Source organism: Salmo salar, chromosome ssa29 (genome assembly GCF_905237065.1).
Source record: "Salmo salar chromosome ssa29, Ssal_v3.1, whole genome shotgun sequence".
NCBI classification, from domain to species: Eukaryota; Metazoa; Chordata; class Actinopteri; order Salmoniformes; family Salmonidae; genus Salmo; species Salmo salar.
Genome location: NC_059470.1, coordinates 12,489,146 through 12,506,456, shown reverse-complemented (window position 1 = coordinate 12,506,456; position 17,311 = coordinate 12,489,146). Strand labels below are relative to the sequence as shown.

General features: G+C 43.3%; 1 protein-coding gene across 2 annotated transcripts; it reads left to right on the top strand.

Annotated features, from left to right (window-relative positions):
- Positions 1–1,859: 1,859 nt before the first annotated feature.
- Positions 1,860–16,135, top strand: vps41 (VPS41 subunit of HOPS complex). 2 transcript variants are annotated; one of them, XM_014180818.2, is made up of 28 exons: positions 1,860–2,084; positions 2,406–2,444; positions 4,159–4,266; positions 5,692–5,769; positions 5,865–5,939; positions 7,397–7,459; positions 7,594–7,659; positions 9,256–9,375; positions 9,540–9,753; positions 9,871–9,968; positions 10,086–10,212; positions 10,343–10,458; positions 10,659–10,715; positions 11,017–11,078; positions 11,191–11,272; positions 11,850–11,942; positions 12,084–12,211; positions 12,347–12,491; positions 12,796–12,837; positions 12,929–12,979; positions 13,081–13,218; positions 13,363–13,417; positions 13,630–13,770; positions 14,533–14,669; positions 14,772–14,871; positions 14,954–14,998; positions 15,697–15,776; positions 15,884–16,135. In XM_014180818.2, exons 1-28 carry the CDS (start codon positions 2,064–2,066, stop codon positions 15,962–15,964), a joined length of 2,562 nt encoding a protein of 853 aa, XP_014036293.1. In that variant the 5' UTR covers positions 1,860–2,063; the 3' UTR covers positions 15,965–16,135. The 2 variants fall into 2 exon arrangements, with proteins under 2 accessions (XP_014036293.1, XP_014036294.1); XM_014180819.2 differs by having other exon boundaries at positions 9,871–9,969; positions 10,084–10,212; positions 14,957–14,998.
- The last annotated feature ends 1,176 nt before the right edge of the window (positions 16,136–17,311 follow it).

Below are 17,311 nucleotides of genomic sequence, written 5' to 3'. Positions count from 1 at the left end.
TTGCTTTAAAACTGCAAAAATGTATCTCTGCCCCATGGCAAAATAAGTAGAATTGCATGAAATATGTTATAAAAGGTCAACATGTTCTCTCCGCCCCATGGCAAAATGTGTCATTCTGCAGAAAGCTTGCTTTAAAACTGAAAAAAATGTAATTTTATAAGCAAAATTATTAGAATTGCATGAAATTTGTTATAAAATTGCAAAAAAAAAATCTGCCCCATGGCAAATTGTGTAAAATATAATTTTTTCTCTCCACCGTCAAGAGGAGACACACAAAAAATGTGCCCGCTTGGTTGGGGGGGGGGGGGGGACAACCAAATCTCACTTAGGTATCCCAAAATGCTAGAGCAGGCCCTGATGTTGACCACCGAAACATTTCACAGGATGTCCCACTTGGTAAACATTTTATGGTAAACACCTGTGTAATGCTGTTTAATTAGCTTCTTGAAATGCCACACCTGTCAGGTGGATACTGTAGATTATCTTGGCAAAGGAGAAATGCTCACTAAGAGGGATGTAAACACATTTCTGCACAGAATTTGAGAGAAATGAGCTTTTTGTGCATATGGAAAAGTTCTGGGATCTTTTATTTGAGCTCATAAATCATGGGAACAACACTTTACATGTTGTGTTTATATTTTTGTTCAGTATACATAGACTCAACAGACAAACTTTGATAGGCCTACCCTTGGAGAACCCAGAATTGGTAGCCTACAAATGTCCAGAAGTGGATAGAAATATAAAAGGGAAATGTGTGCTTATGAGGTGCTTTTAAGACAAGGTGACAACAAATGTTTCTTCTCTGATACCTGCAGGGCCAAAGCCTCTCGTGTTCACAGTAGACCAGCATGGAGTATTGATTTGTCGAGAATCACTCAGATCTGAGAGAAATGTGTTGATTGTTTCCCAGCAGGTCCCTCTTCTAGTGATGCGGTGGGATAGAAGAGGTAAGAGGTAAAGCCATCTCTAACCAAGATGCAGCTCGATTTGAGGAGTTGGGCCCTAGTGATATAGAGGTTAAAAAGGCATACCACAGCCACAGCATACACAGGTAAAGTTTTCACTTCCTCACCTTGAAAGATGGAAGACCAATGATAGTCTGGTAGTCTTGATATCACACCCATACCTGAATCTGACATTACAGAGCACAAGTGTTTTAGTTTAATACATTGGGGGAATTAAGCCCTATATGACTATTTTTATTAGCCTATTTTCAGTATTATAGAATTAAAGGAAAGGGGGATACCTAGTCAGTTGTACAACTGAATGCATTAAACTGAAACGTCTGTTCCGCATTTAACCCAACCCCTCTGAATCAGAGAGGTGCGGGGGGCTGCCATAATCGACATCCACGTCTTCGGTGGCCGGGGAACAGTGGGTTAACTGCCTTGCTCAGGGGAAGAATGGCATATTTTTACCTTGTCAGCTCTGGGATTCAATCCAGCAACCTTTTGGTTACTACTACTACTACTACTAGTAGTAGTAGTAGTAGTAGTAGTAGTAGTAGTAGTAGTAGTAGTATAATTGCAGCAGCCACACATTCGTTGTAGTAATTGCAGCAGTAAATATGTGGTAGTAGTAATAGCAGCAGCAAATATGTGTTTGCAGTAGGCTATGCAGTGGTTCTCAAACCTCTCCTCGGGCCCCCCAGACATTTCACAGTTTTGTTGTAGCCATGAGCTAGCTCACCTGATTCAAGGGCTTGATAATTAGCTGACAAGATTAATCAAATGTGCTAGCTCTGGAATTGTTAAATACATAGAATGGCTGGGAATCACTGAGCCGAGGTTTGAGAACTACTGGGCTAGTGAAGACTGGAGGAGGTGCAGTCCATTTGGCAAAAAAAACTCTGAGACCCATAATGCCACACGTTTCTGGTTTCTGTCATGTGATTTTTTCTTATGACTGGCACCGTTACGTTTGTCAACAAGGGGCTGCTTTGTGAATATACTGGCATTTGGTGAATTCGTTTAGTTTTCTTTTGAGCAACATTAGCTCAATATCTAAATTGACTAATGGATAGTTGCAAATAGAACGCTGTTTTGCTTTCTCTTCCAATCATCATGGCAGAAGTAGAGGAGAAGGTAAGCCTCATCTTGTCTGTCAGACATTACCACAATGTTTTGCAGTCAATTCAATCGACTTTATCTTCATGTATCGGTTTTCTAGGAAATAATTCAAAAGTGTAACTGGTTTAATTGCATTTGCGACCTCGTGTGCAACCATGTATTGTAATAGAGAATGCCTGGACATTGCTAAACAACGTAAACAAAGACAACATAAGACTTAACAGTATTTTCCTAGCTAGCTACTCTTGTACTATTGCTCTATTATGCATGTAATGAGTTTGCTCTAGCAGATTGTAAAGTCTTGCCCCGGTCCATTAATAAACACGTGTAATTTAGGGCAGGAAACCAAGTGAAGAATCCACAGATGAGTCTGAGGTAAGTGTTGTGTGCCAACAATAAGACATTTCATTCATTTAGGCTGAAGTAACTGTAGCAAACATCTATACTGTCTGCATTGATGCTATCCCCACCTGTAAACATAATACAGCAACCTCTTATTTTACAGAAAAAACAGCAGATTTAGAGAAATGTTCTTATGCAATTTTCTGGATGTTTGTCATGTTGTGGAGAAAAAAAAAGTCTGGATCAACAGCAGAATATACCATGTCTGACCGTGTCAGAGATGCATGCGGTTGTGAAGTACACTGTTCCAACAAACATTTAGATTTTTGGATATGTTTTCTATCGTCCTGCTCCTTTAATTTTGTGTCTGCGAAGCGCTAAATAAAATATAGCATGCCAGACTGCTAGGGTGAGGAGCAGCCTCTCTTTAAATGATACAGAGAATGAAATGTCAGGAACAGCCAGTACATTGAACAATTCCACCCCTACTCCCCAAAATAAAAACAATTCAGAATGGGGGGGGGGGGAGAAATCTCAACCAGTAAATGAAAATTCTGCTGCCCCCTATCACCAGTCCGCTCTACTACTTTAACACACAAACACTGACAGGCAAAAAAAAAGCACCTGGGACTGCATGATTGTATGTCCCCTTTGAATTGTTACAAGGCCCTGTTTATTTATTTTTTGTGTTGTAGCTTGCCCGTTTGCTATTCGCCTGTCTCCGTCGCAGGGTTGTCAGCGGACAAACTTGATGAAGGCAGTGAGAGTGCAGTCTATGTGTTTAAGGCTTTGCCAGAGATTACTAGATAGGAACCAAGTAAGATGCTCCCACTAGTCTCTTGGCCCATGCTCTGTAGACCGATTCACATTCCCTCAATTTTTTTCCCCTCATGGGTTGTTGTGATATACATTTTCTGTCAGACTCCTAATTTAGCATGCCCTACTGAATATTTATTAATTTAAAAATGTGTTGATGTGGTAGAGCCTCATCAGCCTAAAAAAGAAAAGAAAAGGAGCTTACCACACTAACAGAAGTCTGCAAAACAGTGCATGTAGTCTCTGTATGGGGCAAGAGTTTGTTGTTGTTCTGTGTTATGGCTCGGTAAACCGTGACAAATGCCCACGCATTAGAAATTTCACAATGAGAATAAACAGGAAATGGACATGGCGGTGTGGAGTGGGAAAGGATGGTTCTTGGAAATGACATTCTCTCCACACGTTGCAAGCCCTCACCTTCTGCCATAGTGCTCGTAATAGCAGTCTTTGTTTTGTGTTGATGCACCATATAGGCGGCCACAGTCTATGCAGCATTGGTTATAAACTGGGTTATGGGGAATATTCCGACTGTGACCGCAAATGTACACTGGAGAATATGGCAGCAGCGCATATTCTCTGGATTCTAGGGAGGGCTGTAATCCATTTCAGTTCCTGGGACAGTGTGTGAAGCAGGCAGTAGAGAGTTTGGATGATCTGGTTACAGGTGGAGAGTTGACTGACCTTTGACATTTGTGTGACTGTGTGTCTCTAGAAACATTTACCTTGCTGATAAGGAATGGGAATTTTGAATGAGATGTATTGAATTCCCTACCTTGCTGATAGGGAGTGGGAATAGAAATTCTATAAATTCCATACAAAATTCCCATTCCCTGTCAGCAAGGTAAATGCATGAATCTGTGCCAGTGTAATAGTCTGTATATTATAGATGAATCATGTTGGATTGTTTCAACTGAATCCCCCTTTAAACTAGGAGGAGGACAGTGTGGAGGAGCCTAAGCTGAAGTATGAACGATTGGCCAATGGGGTGACTGAAATTCTCCAAAAGGATGCTGCCAGCTGTATGACTGTCCATGAAAAGGTACAGATCCTAACCCACCAGGGCTTTTCAGGCTAAACTAAAATAGATTTCAAATGTAATTGTTTGTGCAAATGTTTGATACATATTCAATGTTGTTTGGCATTCTCTCTGTAAAGTATGGAGAGGCAGGCCATTCCTTTCTCACCCACCACACATCAGCAGCCACCAGCCATTGTCTTTTTTCCCTTGTTCCATTTCATCCATCTTTTCGCTCCCCTCTTCTCTTTTTGAATGTTGATATTTTTCCGTGGGCCACTCTGACCTGGATGGCTAATCGTCATGGCACCGAGTGCACTCATGCACGTCTGAACAGAGGACGAGTCATACCTGGTTCTGTCTGCTCACCTGATGTTTTATTAGCCACTATTGATTTTCATGTATTTATATATTTTTTTCCCCCTTTTTCTCCCTCTTTCATCCTATAAAAAAATAAAGTGTGTCAGAGTGAGAGACGAGACATTGCTGTGCTGAAATGCCAGATTTGATCTGACTCTCTTTCTTACCAGTGTTTTTGTGCTTGTGTACCTACCTCCTGCGGGCTACAGTACCTGCACTGTCACACAGGCCCCCAACCCAGCCAACCCCCAGCACCTTTAAAACCACCAACACCCCGCATTGCCTGATGTTGCCTCATACTTTAAGTGCCTGAATCGGGATTTAATTTGAACAATTCCGTTCTGATAAATCCTTTTAAAAGTCACTCCGCCTCGCAAGGTTGACCCCTTTATTTATTTATTTTTGGTTATTTTATTTGGGGAGATTGCAGGGGCTCTGTTTGACATGCTCAGCTGTGCCTGTAAATATAAGCATTTCATTACAGACTGCACTGAAGCATGGTGGGCTCACCGCACACGCAGGCCTGGGGATGGGGGGAGGGAGGGAGGGATTAGGGGGAGGGTCTGAAGCTGGGCCTGGGTGGAAAAATGCACACATAATCTAATGCCAAAAAGTCACCCAGTTTTTATAATTTCTTGTCCCAGTGGACCTACACACACACACACATACTCAAACACACACATACTCTCATACGTGGCAGAAGCAGGAAACATGGGGAGCCAGTTTCTGCTCTGTAGAAAATAATAGCTTTATGGTGGGCAGGAGAGGCAGTGGTTGGGTTGCTGGCGACGCGAGGAGAAGCCAGATGTACAGTGCATTTATTATGTTTAACCCTTTTAATTTGAGAGACAAAATACCATTTCACACTGTCTGCTTTAATAAATAGGGTTTTCCCTCCCCCTGTAATTTCACAGTTTTTGCCCCAGAGCAAACTGATTCCACCCCACTCTACCCGCCTCCCTCAGCTACGCTAGACAGGGTGCATTTTTAATCCTCTTGCCACAGCTTTCGTCAGTATAACATTTTTGCAAAAATCTTGGATTGTTCCCAGGTGTTTTAAAGATTAATCTCAGGTTCATTCCATTTCAGTTCCTTGCGCTGGGCACTCACTTTGGGAAAGTTTTCCTTCTGGACATCCAAGGCAATGTGACTCAGAAGTTTGAAATTGTAAGTACTCCACACAATCCCAAAAGAGTCACTTGCTCTCTGCCTCAGAACTTTCCCAGTCATTTAGTGTCAATGTTGTTGCGGTCTCTCCTCAGAGTCCAGTGAGGATCAACCAGATCAGCCTAGATGAGAGCGGAGAGCATGTTGGGATCTGCTCTGAGGACGGCAAGGTGAGAGCTAGCTCTCTGCTCAGAACTGGTGGCCATAAAGGAGGGCTGTGTCCTAAATGGCACCCTATTCCTATATAGCCCACAGGGCTCTGGTCAAAAGTAGTGCACTATGTAAGACAGGGGTAGGCAACCCTGATCCTGGCGTGCCACGAGCACTTCGTGTTTGTGATCTTACCGACCTGGAAGACCAGGTGTGTTGAATTTAGGCAATCACTGAACTGATCAATTAGCTCAGATGGTCAGGTGTGGTGCCTAGTTGGAACAAGATCCTGCGGCACTCCAGGAAAAGGGTTGCCTACCGCTGATGTAGGGAATAGGATGCCATTTGGGATGCATCCTAGATTTCTGCACCACCATTAGGTGGTATGCATGACACATTCGGACGTTCAACATCACTTTCCACTTACCCCTTTCCACTTGCAATTCTACAATTTAATGAACTCCTATCATCAATTCCAAAAGCAAAGAATATTCCTGTTCATATTTAGGATTGAATAGAACTTGTTACCTGGAGAAAAGTAATTTAGAAATCTGTGCCCAAGTTCTCATAGAAGACTTACAAACCAGAAGCTGTATCTTCTTCATGCCTGTTTACTTTCGTAAATCTACACATTTCTAGGGATTTTGAACAAGCACATGTTCGGTGCTCGTGTTGTGAGGGGAACGACTCTCCCATCCATCTGCCTGTCAGTCATCAGATCTCTATGGATACCCTGTCAGTGTTCTCTGCCTTGTTGTTATCTCTCCTCTCCTGATCATTATTACCATCCTTCATGGATCCTGCAGTCCAGATATGCTCTCTGATATCGCCCCCTCACACGCACTCCAGCAGCAAAACAAGATCTTGTCGACACTGAAAGTTGCGCCGACAATTAAAATTGTCGCCACCGCAGTTGTTCATCCTCGACCAATTCAGTTTGCCGTTAATCCATGTCAATCCTTTCAGATAATCCAGAATCGTCTATGCGATTCAAGATTGAGAGTGCAAAGGCCGTGATGTTGTTTGTTTGCCTTTTTTTGACTCGCGGACAGTCAAGCTGTGGCACAGTATAATTGTTGCATTAGATATTGCTGTAGCTAAGCTAACTGCGGCTGTGGTAAAAACCTGGTATCAAAGCACCGGAGGGTTCAGAGAATCAACCTGTCCACTAATTGGTGACCCGGCAGATGGCTAGCAGTGATCCAATCAAAGTCTTACTGTCCAGAACCCCCCCCCCTTCATACACAACAGTGACTCTGTAACTCTGACTGCTCCCAGACCAGCTGCGGACAGACGTTAATTAGGGACAGAGATGTATTTTGCCCGAAGACCCTGGTCTATTCAATGAACCCTGTAAACTAGGTTGAAGGAATAAGTTGGAAAAACATATATATATATATATATTAGTTTCATTATTTTTCATTTCATGCTATACTGACTTATCCTTTCTTGTCATTCTATCATGTCTTTATTGCAGGTTCAAGTGTTTGGACTCTACACAAGGGAAGGCTTCCATGAGAACTTTGACTGTCCTGTCAAAGTAAGCAGATTTCAATATTCTTTTAACGTCATACTTTTATGACAAGTTGAGAGTATATGTACCGGGTGGTATAATAATAGCCCGCACCATAACTTGTATGCGTTCTAAATTGATCTAATTCCCATATCCTCCAGGTGGTGGCGTTACACCCTCGGTTCAGCAGTTCAAACTACAAACAATTTGTCACTGGAGGCAACAAGGTGAGATTGAAAGGGATTTTTCAATGTGGGTACAGTATACAGCCCATCTCAACAGTGTTAGCAGGAGTGTAGTTGAAAACTGTTGCGGATGAGCTAATGTGTACAGAACTCTATATTCATGTTTTAGTTAACAAATATTCAGCATAAATTAGCCGTTGTTTTTCAAAATAATGAATTTAGATTTGGTTCTGGTGAAACAGATTCACTTGAGCCCCCCCGTGCTTGGTTGATGGCTGTGCACACACAGGCCTTTGTTGACTGGTGTGAAAGCCTCCTACTTTTCCCTGTCTCTCGTCTGGAGTGCACTCCGGGGCAAGCGGCCCATTTTCACAAAGTGCTGCTCGCTCAACAGTGTTTGAAAGGCAGTGCTTCACAAGCACACCAAATAGATGTCATTATCAGGAGGACCCATAGTCTTAGGGTCCCGGGTAGGCTGACACAGCAGTCTCTTCTCTAACATACCCATAAATGTGTCTCAGATTCAGAAAACACTTTATGTTAGGTACTAATGTTCCCTTTCCATTGCCAAAGACTGCAGTCTGCCGCAACGCCACTTAGTGCAAATGGCACAACAGACAAAAAATTCTGTACAGTACGGTACAATCCCCCCCAACAACATTGGAGAAAAAAGTTATATACATACCTACAACACTGGCGACGGTGAAAGTGTTTAAGCTGCTCGACTTATAAAACGCTCATTGTTAGTGTTATTTTTCCATTTTCTCACAATTGGTACTGATTTCTTCCTTCTCCGTGTGCTCAAGACCCTCCGTAAAGCACCCTGTGAGGAAAATCAATAAGGCTCAAATGGAGCCACATCCTGTCAAAGGCAATTCAATTCCGTCTCCACAGTTCTTCCAGTGTCATATCCTCTCTTTGTGGAGAGAACTGTTAACATTTCCAGACTGTTGAATTAAAGGCCGGGGCTGTCTCCCTATCACCGACCCCCCCCGTTCATAATAACTAAAGGCTATTGTACATCCATCTGTATGACTGTGACACTGAGAGATGCTTTTTATGTATATGGCCTTCTCTGAGGTGAAGCCACAGCCGACTGAAAAGGGGGACTACAGCCATCGTTATGTCTCAAAGCCGTTGACGAGAATCAGTGATTCAGAGAAATACCACGTAGGCCGTCAAACCTTCTGAAGTAATGAGGTTCTCGACAATTGATTTTGTCAGTCTTGTATGAAGACCACAATCTTTCATGCCATCTTTAGTTTACCCTTCCAGTTCTTTACTCACATCATGTCATACATAAACACTGATCGGTTAGTTGAATCAGGTAAAGATGAGATCATGTCTGCTCACTGAGCTGCGCTGGACGGTGTTGAAAGACAATGTCTGTTTACTTAATATTTATGATAAAGCTCAAGTTGAATACAATCCTCCCACTCTGGGAGACCCACTGACACAACAGACTGTCCTCCTGTCCCTGTGCTCTACTGCCCTCTGGTGGTGGGAATACAAGAACCACAAGCCACTGCTCTAAGGACACGGTTGCTTGTGCCTGTCTTCAATCCATGGTGGTAAGTTGGATATTAATGGCACATGGTTCTGATGTGAAATGTTTTTTTTTTATGTTGCTCTCCCAAGCTTCTTCTGTATGAGAGGAACTGGCTGAACCGCTGGAAGACATCCACTCTGCACGAAGGGGAGGGCGCCATCACTAACGTCCAGTGGAGGGCCAATCTCATCGCCTGGGCCAACAATGTGGTAAGGACAGCAGTCAAAGCTTCAGAATCAGATCTTTTTTTTGTTGCGTCATACAGCGTGTCATCTTAAATAGACGCGTTGACATGTCTGTCACAAACATGAAATGCGTAGTGCGTTAGACATGCAAAGAGTGAATATACTCTCTTTGTCTTGGCCTCTTTCAGGGGGTGAAAATCTATGACATCAGCACCAAACAACGAATCACCAACGTCTTACGGGATAACGTCAGCCTGCGGCCTGATATGTACCCATGCAGTCTGTGCTGGAAAGACAACTCCACCCTCATCATCGGCTGGGGCTCCTCCGTTAAGATCTGTGCCGTGAAGGAGAGGGACCACGCGGAGATGAGAGACCTTCCTAGCCGTTATGTGGAAATTGGTGAGGGCGGGGCGTGCATGTACTAGTCACAGTATTAATGTAACGACATGTTTTGTGGGGTTTTACTGTAACAGGATGTGGAGGTGATGTGGAGTCATTTGGGCTTCTCTCTTGCAGTGTCTGCGTTTGAAACCGAGTTCTTCATCAGTGGCCTGGCGCCTCTAGCAGACCAGCTGGTCAACCTGTACTTTGTGAAGGAAAACTCTGACCACATGGTACTGTTTGGGTAGATACTGTGTGATGGAATGGCTTAAGTGGTCACAGACATGATATTTGAATGTTGATCTAGTCGACATATTTACGCGCGCGCGTGTGTGTGTGTGTTTGATCAGGAGGAGTTCAGAGCGCGGCCTCGTCTGGACATCATCCAGCCTCTCCCAGAGGGCTTTGAGGAGATCTCATCAGACGCCCTGACTGTCCGCAACTTCCAGGAGAACGAGTGTCGAGACTACCGGCTGGGTGAGTCAGTCAGAAACCTCCCCCCGGCAAACACTACTCCGAGAGACAGTCTGCATTTCCACATTCTAGCTACTTTAACCTACTATGCAGGATAGATCACATGCTCTGTCCTGTACCCTCGTGTCAACAGAACATTCCGAGGGAGAGTCCCTTTTCTACATCATCAGCCCTAAAGACATTGTGGTGGCCAAAGAGAGAGACCAGGATGACCACATTGACTGGCTGCTGGACAAGAAGAAGTATGAGGTCAGTGTTTTTTTTTTAAGGATCCAATCAAGCAGACTTGGTATGAGGATTTCAGTATTTCCCTGCGTTGTACAGTATCTTCTCAGTGATCAGTTGAGAGCAGCTTTTCAGCAAATGTGTTGCATTGAGATACATATTATAAACCTTATAAGACATACTAAGATATGCGTGCTTATAACGGGTAATAATGCATTATACAGGAAGCTCTGATGGCTGCTGAGATCAGCTTCAAGAACGTTAAACGCCATGAAGTCCAGGTACTGTATAGGCATTGGTCATGTTTTATTCGTACCTTCAATAGTGCTATTCACTCTCTATTCTTGCTCCTATTTTACCTACACATATGTATTTTACCGGATCCCACCATAAGTCAACCCGCTTTAGCAAATTAACGACGCAAAGGTTAGTAAAGTAACCTTTGTCTTCTCAGCTGGTTAAAATCACATGATACACACCAGATGAAACTACAGAAGATTCAACACTTGATGAAATGACAGAAGACACAGTCCATTACTCATGTTTTGTTCCCTAATGGAGTTTCTCTTCTGTTCTAATCAGAAAATTGGGATGGCCTACATAAATCACCTGGTGGAGAAGGGTGACTACGACACCGCTGCCAGGTACTACAGCCTTTTAGTTCTTTCAGTTGTGTTTCTTCTGCAAAATACCAGTACAAGGAGTAGATTAAGTGATTGTTTCCCCTCTCTCTCGCTCTCGTTCTCTTCAATCCAGGAAGTGTCAGAAGGTGCTGGGTAAAAACATGGAACTCTGGGAGAATGAGGTGTACAGGTTTAAAACCATTGGGCAGTTGAAGGTGAGTCAGTTCACCTTGTGACATCGCAAAGTGATAGGGCCAGGACGATACCCGTTTTCGCGATACTCCTCAGTATCGTGGCAAGGAAACCAAACACAAAGCAGATTTAACTTTAGGAAAACACCCCTAATGTTGGAAACAAACATCATTATGTTGTCATCCAGTCAAATGTATTTATTTTCCAAGCTATAACACAATATTTTCCATACAGCAGGTTTTAAAGAACCAAAGAGTTTGGTCTGCTTCGTGTTTTCATTTTTTGCCATATTGCGACACGGGTGTCATCCCGGCCCTAAAAAGTGATAAATTACGGCATTAAACACTAAGCAAGTTTTAGAAGTAACAATACTCTGTGTTGCCCTCAGTATTAACTGTTATAAGTATCTCTATCATTTTCTCCTCCCCATATATATTCGTATAACTCTCTCTCGTCTCCTTTTGTCCTCTCCTCCGGTCTCTGCCTCTCCTCCGGTCTCTGCCTCTCCTCCGGTCTCTGCCTCTCCTCCGGTCTCTGCCTCTCCTCCGGTCTCTGCCTCTCCTCCGGTCTCTGCCTCTCCTCTGGTCTCTGCCTCTCCAGGCCATCAGCCAATACTTGCCCAGAGGGGACCTGCGTCTCAGACCTGCCATATATGAGATGATCTTAAATGAGTTTCTAAAGACGGACTATGAGGTATATCTGTCTGTCTCTTCCTGATGTTCTTCTTACTGCCGTGTTGTAGTATTATATCAAGTACTCAAGAAGAACCAAATATAGTAGCGGCAAATATGAACTCATTTACCCAGCCTCTCTCTCTCTCTCTCTCTCTCCAAGGGCTTTGCCACGTTGATCCGCGAGTGGCCAGGAGAGCTCTACAATAACATGACCATTGTTCAGGCAGTCGCCGACCACCTCAAGAAGGACCCCACGAACAGCACCCTGCTCACCACACTGGCTGAACTGTGAGTGACTCTCCACTGGTTTCACAATGTGGATTGACATCATAACCTCTCAATTGTTGCAATGTCCATTTCCCTTTGATAAATTGAGAGCGTTTGAAATGCCACTAAGAATGCGTCTTTGTAATGTCCATGCAGGTATACCTATGACCAGCGGTATGACCGAGCCCTGGAGATCTACCTGAGACTGAGGCATAAAGATGTTTACCAGTTGATCCACAAACACAACCTCTTCTCCTCCATAGAAGACAAGATTGTGCTCCTCATGGACTTTGATAAAGAGGTGGGTAGCCAGAACATCATGCATAATCTTTTGATAAAGTCGACTCCTTGCTGTATCATGGGACCTTGCACCTGTATAGCTGTGTTGTGTATACTTGTCCTTACTTGAATAGTAACATCATCTAGCCTTTTTTTTAAAGTCTGTCTTTGGAGTGCTTTAAGCTGTGCAGAAGTCATGGGAAACCTTTGCCTTGAGTCATCGTGCCTTGCACACCTCTTAATGCATTTGGATTGGAAGACCATAAAGGTCATAAGTCACTTTGTGTTTATCCCCGTCTGAAGAATGGGTTGATTTGTGTTGACAGAAAGCTGTCGACATGCTCCTGGATAATGAAGACAAAATATCGGTATGTTTACCTTGCTACCCTTGATCTTTCATAGTTTCAAATAAAATAAAAAAAACCTGCTAACCACGTTTCTGTCTTCGATGTGCTACAGACCGACAGAGTAGTGGAGGAACTCCGGGACAGACCTGAGCTGCTACACATTGTGAGTCGCACTTTACAAGTTCTTTTCGCGATTTTAAAGTTTCTCGTTTCCTGTGAAATTGTATGACTTTAACAATGCACCCCCCCCCCCCCCTCCTTCAGTACTTACACAAACTGTTCAAGAGGGACCACCACAAGGGTCGGCGGTACCATGAGAGACAAATTGGCCTGTATGCTGAGTATGATCGGCCCAACCTGCTGCCATTCCTGAGGGACAGCATCCACTGCCCACTAGAAAAGGTACTTAGAGACACTTTCACAGTGCGCGCTCAAATACAAATGTCCGTGAAGTACATTTCTTTGAGTTGACATTCATATGATCTTATCAAGTATGTCAGATATATTAGAACCATGATGAATCATCTTACGTGCACAATCCTTCAGGCTCTGGAGATTTGTCAGGAGAGAAACTTTGTGGAGGAGACGGTCTTCCTGCTCAGTAAGTGTCCCCGTACAGTTTATGTTCGTAACGCTCATGAATAAGCCATTATAAATGCTCATAAGTGCTTTATAAATTGTTACAAAGGCTTCTAGATATGGGGAGGGGGGAGGGGGAGGGGCGGGGGCAAGCTGAACTAAACCACCAGCCAGTCAGGTAATTGACTTCATTTGGTCTGAGGAAACTGACCCACTGTAACTTGCCCCTCATAGGCAGGATGGGGAACTGTAGACGGGCCCTTCAGATGATCATGGAGGAACTGGAGGATGTGGACAAGGCCATAGAGTTTGCTAAGGAGCAGGATGACGCTGAGCTGTGGGAGGATCTCATCTCCTATTCCATTGATAAGCCACGTAAGTCACATGAATACACAAGCACTTTCAAACTAACATGGTCCAAGCACACCAAGACAGTTGTGAAGAGGGCACGACAAAACCTATTCCTCCTCAGGAGACTGAAAAGATTTGGCATGGGTCCTCAGATCCTCAAAGGGTTCTACAGCTGCACCATCGAGAGCATCCTGACTGGTTGCAGTCTATACCAGGCGGTGTTAGAGGAAGGACCAAAAAATTGGCAAGGACTCCAGCCACCCTAGTCATAGACTGTTTCTGTCTGCTACCGCACAGCAAGCGGTACCGGAGTGCCAAGTCTAGGTCCAAAGAGGCTTCTAAACAGCTTCTACCCCCAAGCCATAAGACTCCTGAACATCTAATCAAATGGCTACCCAGACTATTTGCATTGTCTCTCCCCCTCTTTTACACCGCTGCTACTCTCTGTTATCATCTATGCATAGTCACTTTAATAACTCTACCTACATGTACATATTACCTCAACTAACTGGTTCCCCCGCACATTGACTCTGTACCGGTACCCCCCCTGTATATAGTCTCGCTATTGATATTTTAATGCTGCTCTGTAATGACTTGTTACTTTCATTTCTTTTATCCTTATTTTTTTTAACTGCATTGTTGGTAAGGGGCTCGTAAGTAAGCATTTCACTGTAAGGTCTACACCTGTTGTATTCGGCGCATGTGACTAATACAATAAGCAGGTCTACAACATAGTGTTTCCATCACTGTCATTTTAAGTTCCTCTTTTTTCCCCTCTTTCTCAAGCCTTCATTACTGGTCTCCTTAATAACATTGGGACACATGTGGATCCCATCTTGCTCATCCACCGCATAAAGGAGGGAATGGAGATTCCTAACCTCCGAGATTCTCTAGTCAAGATCCTACATGACTACAACCTGCAGGTCAGAATATCAGCCATCACATATTGCACCTAGAATATCACTATAACAACAGATGAACAGTCCAACCTTACCTCTTCTCTTATTTGTTTCTCTGTATCTCAGATCTTGCTGCGGGAGGGCTGTAAGAAAATCTTAGTGGCTGACTCGCTCTCCCTGCTCCAAAAGATGCATAGGACTCAGATGAGAGGAGTCCGAGTGGATGGTGGGTAGATGATCAGTTTGAATATGTGTTAATGTTTACTGCTTAAGATTGACTTAAACCTTGTTATTGTTTTCTTTTTCAGAAGACGGCATCTGTGAATCCTGTCATGCATCAATATTACCATCAGGTGGGATTACCTTTAACATATGTTTTATATTGTTATACTGTAGTGTAGACACTATCATAATTGGGATGCTTCTTCCCATCATTATATTTTAACCTATTAAACATACCTCTATTCAGTAATGGCTCTAGCTAATAAACTCATCTGATGAGGCTTGCTGGGTGGAGCTAGATTATTTTATGCTGAATTAGTCTCAGACATCTGTTAGCAATTTATGTTATTCTTCAATAACACAAACTCCAAAGCAAATCAGGGGGAGAAAAATAGGTTTATTCAGAGAGGACAAATCAAGATGTTATGCTGGGAGATAGATGTTCAGATGTCAGTCTCCCCTGTCCTCAGCTTTTCCTCACCGAACAAAGGAACAAGATGCCATTTATAACCCCCCACCTTAGCCTGGGGTTGCCAATCAGAAGTCCTTGTAGTACAACTTGGCCAATGGCCAAATAACAAGCATCCTGCCCCCGACTCAATGTACAGACCAATGACAAGGTGGCACACGTAGGACATGTTGCTCTGAGTTCAGGAGTGACATTCCACAGATCCTAAACGGATGTTGAACTGAAACTGAAACTCCTATTTCCAATTCGCTATTGACCATTAGTACTCTAGTTTTTAGTCCTCTCATCCTCTGCGTTATGTGTATTTATCTTCAAAATGTTCTTATACGTCCATTAATGCATTTGCTCCTTTTATTGTAGATATGGCTCTGAACTTCAGTGTGGCTGTCTTCCACTGCAGACACATGTTCCACAAGGAGTGTTTACCTTCTCCTGGAACAGTAAGTATCTACCCCCATCATCTCCCCTTCTCTTTCTCACTCCATATGGACTTTCAGATGAGAGCAGCAGACTAGGGACTAATATGGCTTTTGCTTTTCACTTTCAGATTCCTGGAGTCCAGTTTTGCAACATCTGCAGTGCAAAGCGGAGAGGACCAGGAAGTGGGATACTGGAGATGAAAAAGTGACAGGAAATGCTCACCTTATCGTGCCATCGCTTCGTCTTTCACCAGTTGGGATGAATGGCAGTCTCTGGGTTGATAGATTTGATCTTTCTCCTTTGCTACGGTGTGATCTTCTGAATCAATGCATAATATATCATTATATTAACTGTTACCAAAATAAAATAATAAATGTTGCACTATGACCTCTTAATACACTTCTTGCAATTTGCTTTGAAATCCTAAATTCAATGAATTTAGGATTCCAAATAAAAGGCTTTTGAAATCTCAATGTGTGCTCAAAGTGATCTATGATTTTAACTGTAGCTCATTGAAGAATCTATTCGGTCCTACAAGGAAAACATTTACTTTTGGTCTTCAGTGACAACACATTTGTGGCTCAGTCGGCAAAGCATGGCGCTTGCAACACCACAGGTCGTGGGTTTGATTCCCATTGGGGCCACCCATACGTTAAAATGTATGCATGCATGACTGCAAGTCGCTTTGGATAAAAGCGTGTACTAATTCAGGAGAGGGCATGCTGCACCATCATAGGAGGATATTCCAGTTATACAGACACACTGCAGACTCTGTCCCTACTGGACACAGCTCTGCACTGACTTCGCTGTCAGACTCCTCAACCCTCCATTCAGAGACTGGCTACCCCTGACCGAAACCGTGACTGGCAGGAGCAGCCTAAGCCAACTGACCTTACCAAACTCGAACTGAATGGTACAAGAGGTCACCCATCCCATATTTCTGCTAATTAATGAATGTCACTTTAAGACCGCAGGACATTTTTGATTTATTAGAAGTTCACAGTGAAGCCAACTGGTTTGCGACTATGACTTCCCATTGTAGCCAATTCAACCGCATAATTATAAAAAAGTTTGGTCAAATTACTCAAGCATAGATTGACATGTTTTTTTTCTTCGAATTTGGCACAGAAACTAGAGGCCATGAGTAACTTGGTCAAAAAGAATGGCACCGATTGGCCTATAGGTGGCGGTGTTATAAGCAGTCTCACTTAAACCTTCATATCTGCCGCCCATAGACAATTGAAACTTTGTCTGTAGGTGTCTTTCCTCATGCTCAAAAAATTTGCCTAAAGGTCCTCGGGATCATAGAGAATGATAGAGGCCTCTAGTGGCCAGAAGGCAGTGTTAGCATGGGCAGCACCATTGAGGGCTTAGGAAATATATGAATAGGAAATATAGTCAAGACGTTGACAAGTTTATAAATAATGATTTTTAATTGAAATAATAATTGTCCTTCAAACTTGCTTTGGCATTCTAGTTGTCAATTTGTTGAGGTAATCTGAATAGATTTCACCCTATGCTTCCAGAAGCACCTCCCACAAGTTGGATTGGCTTG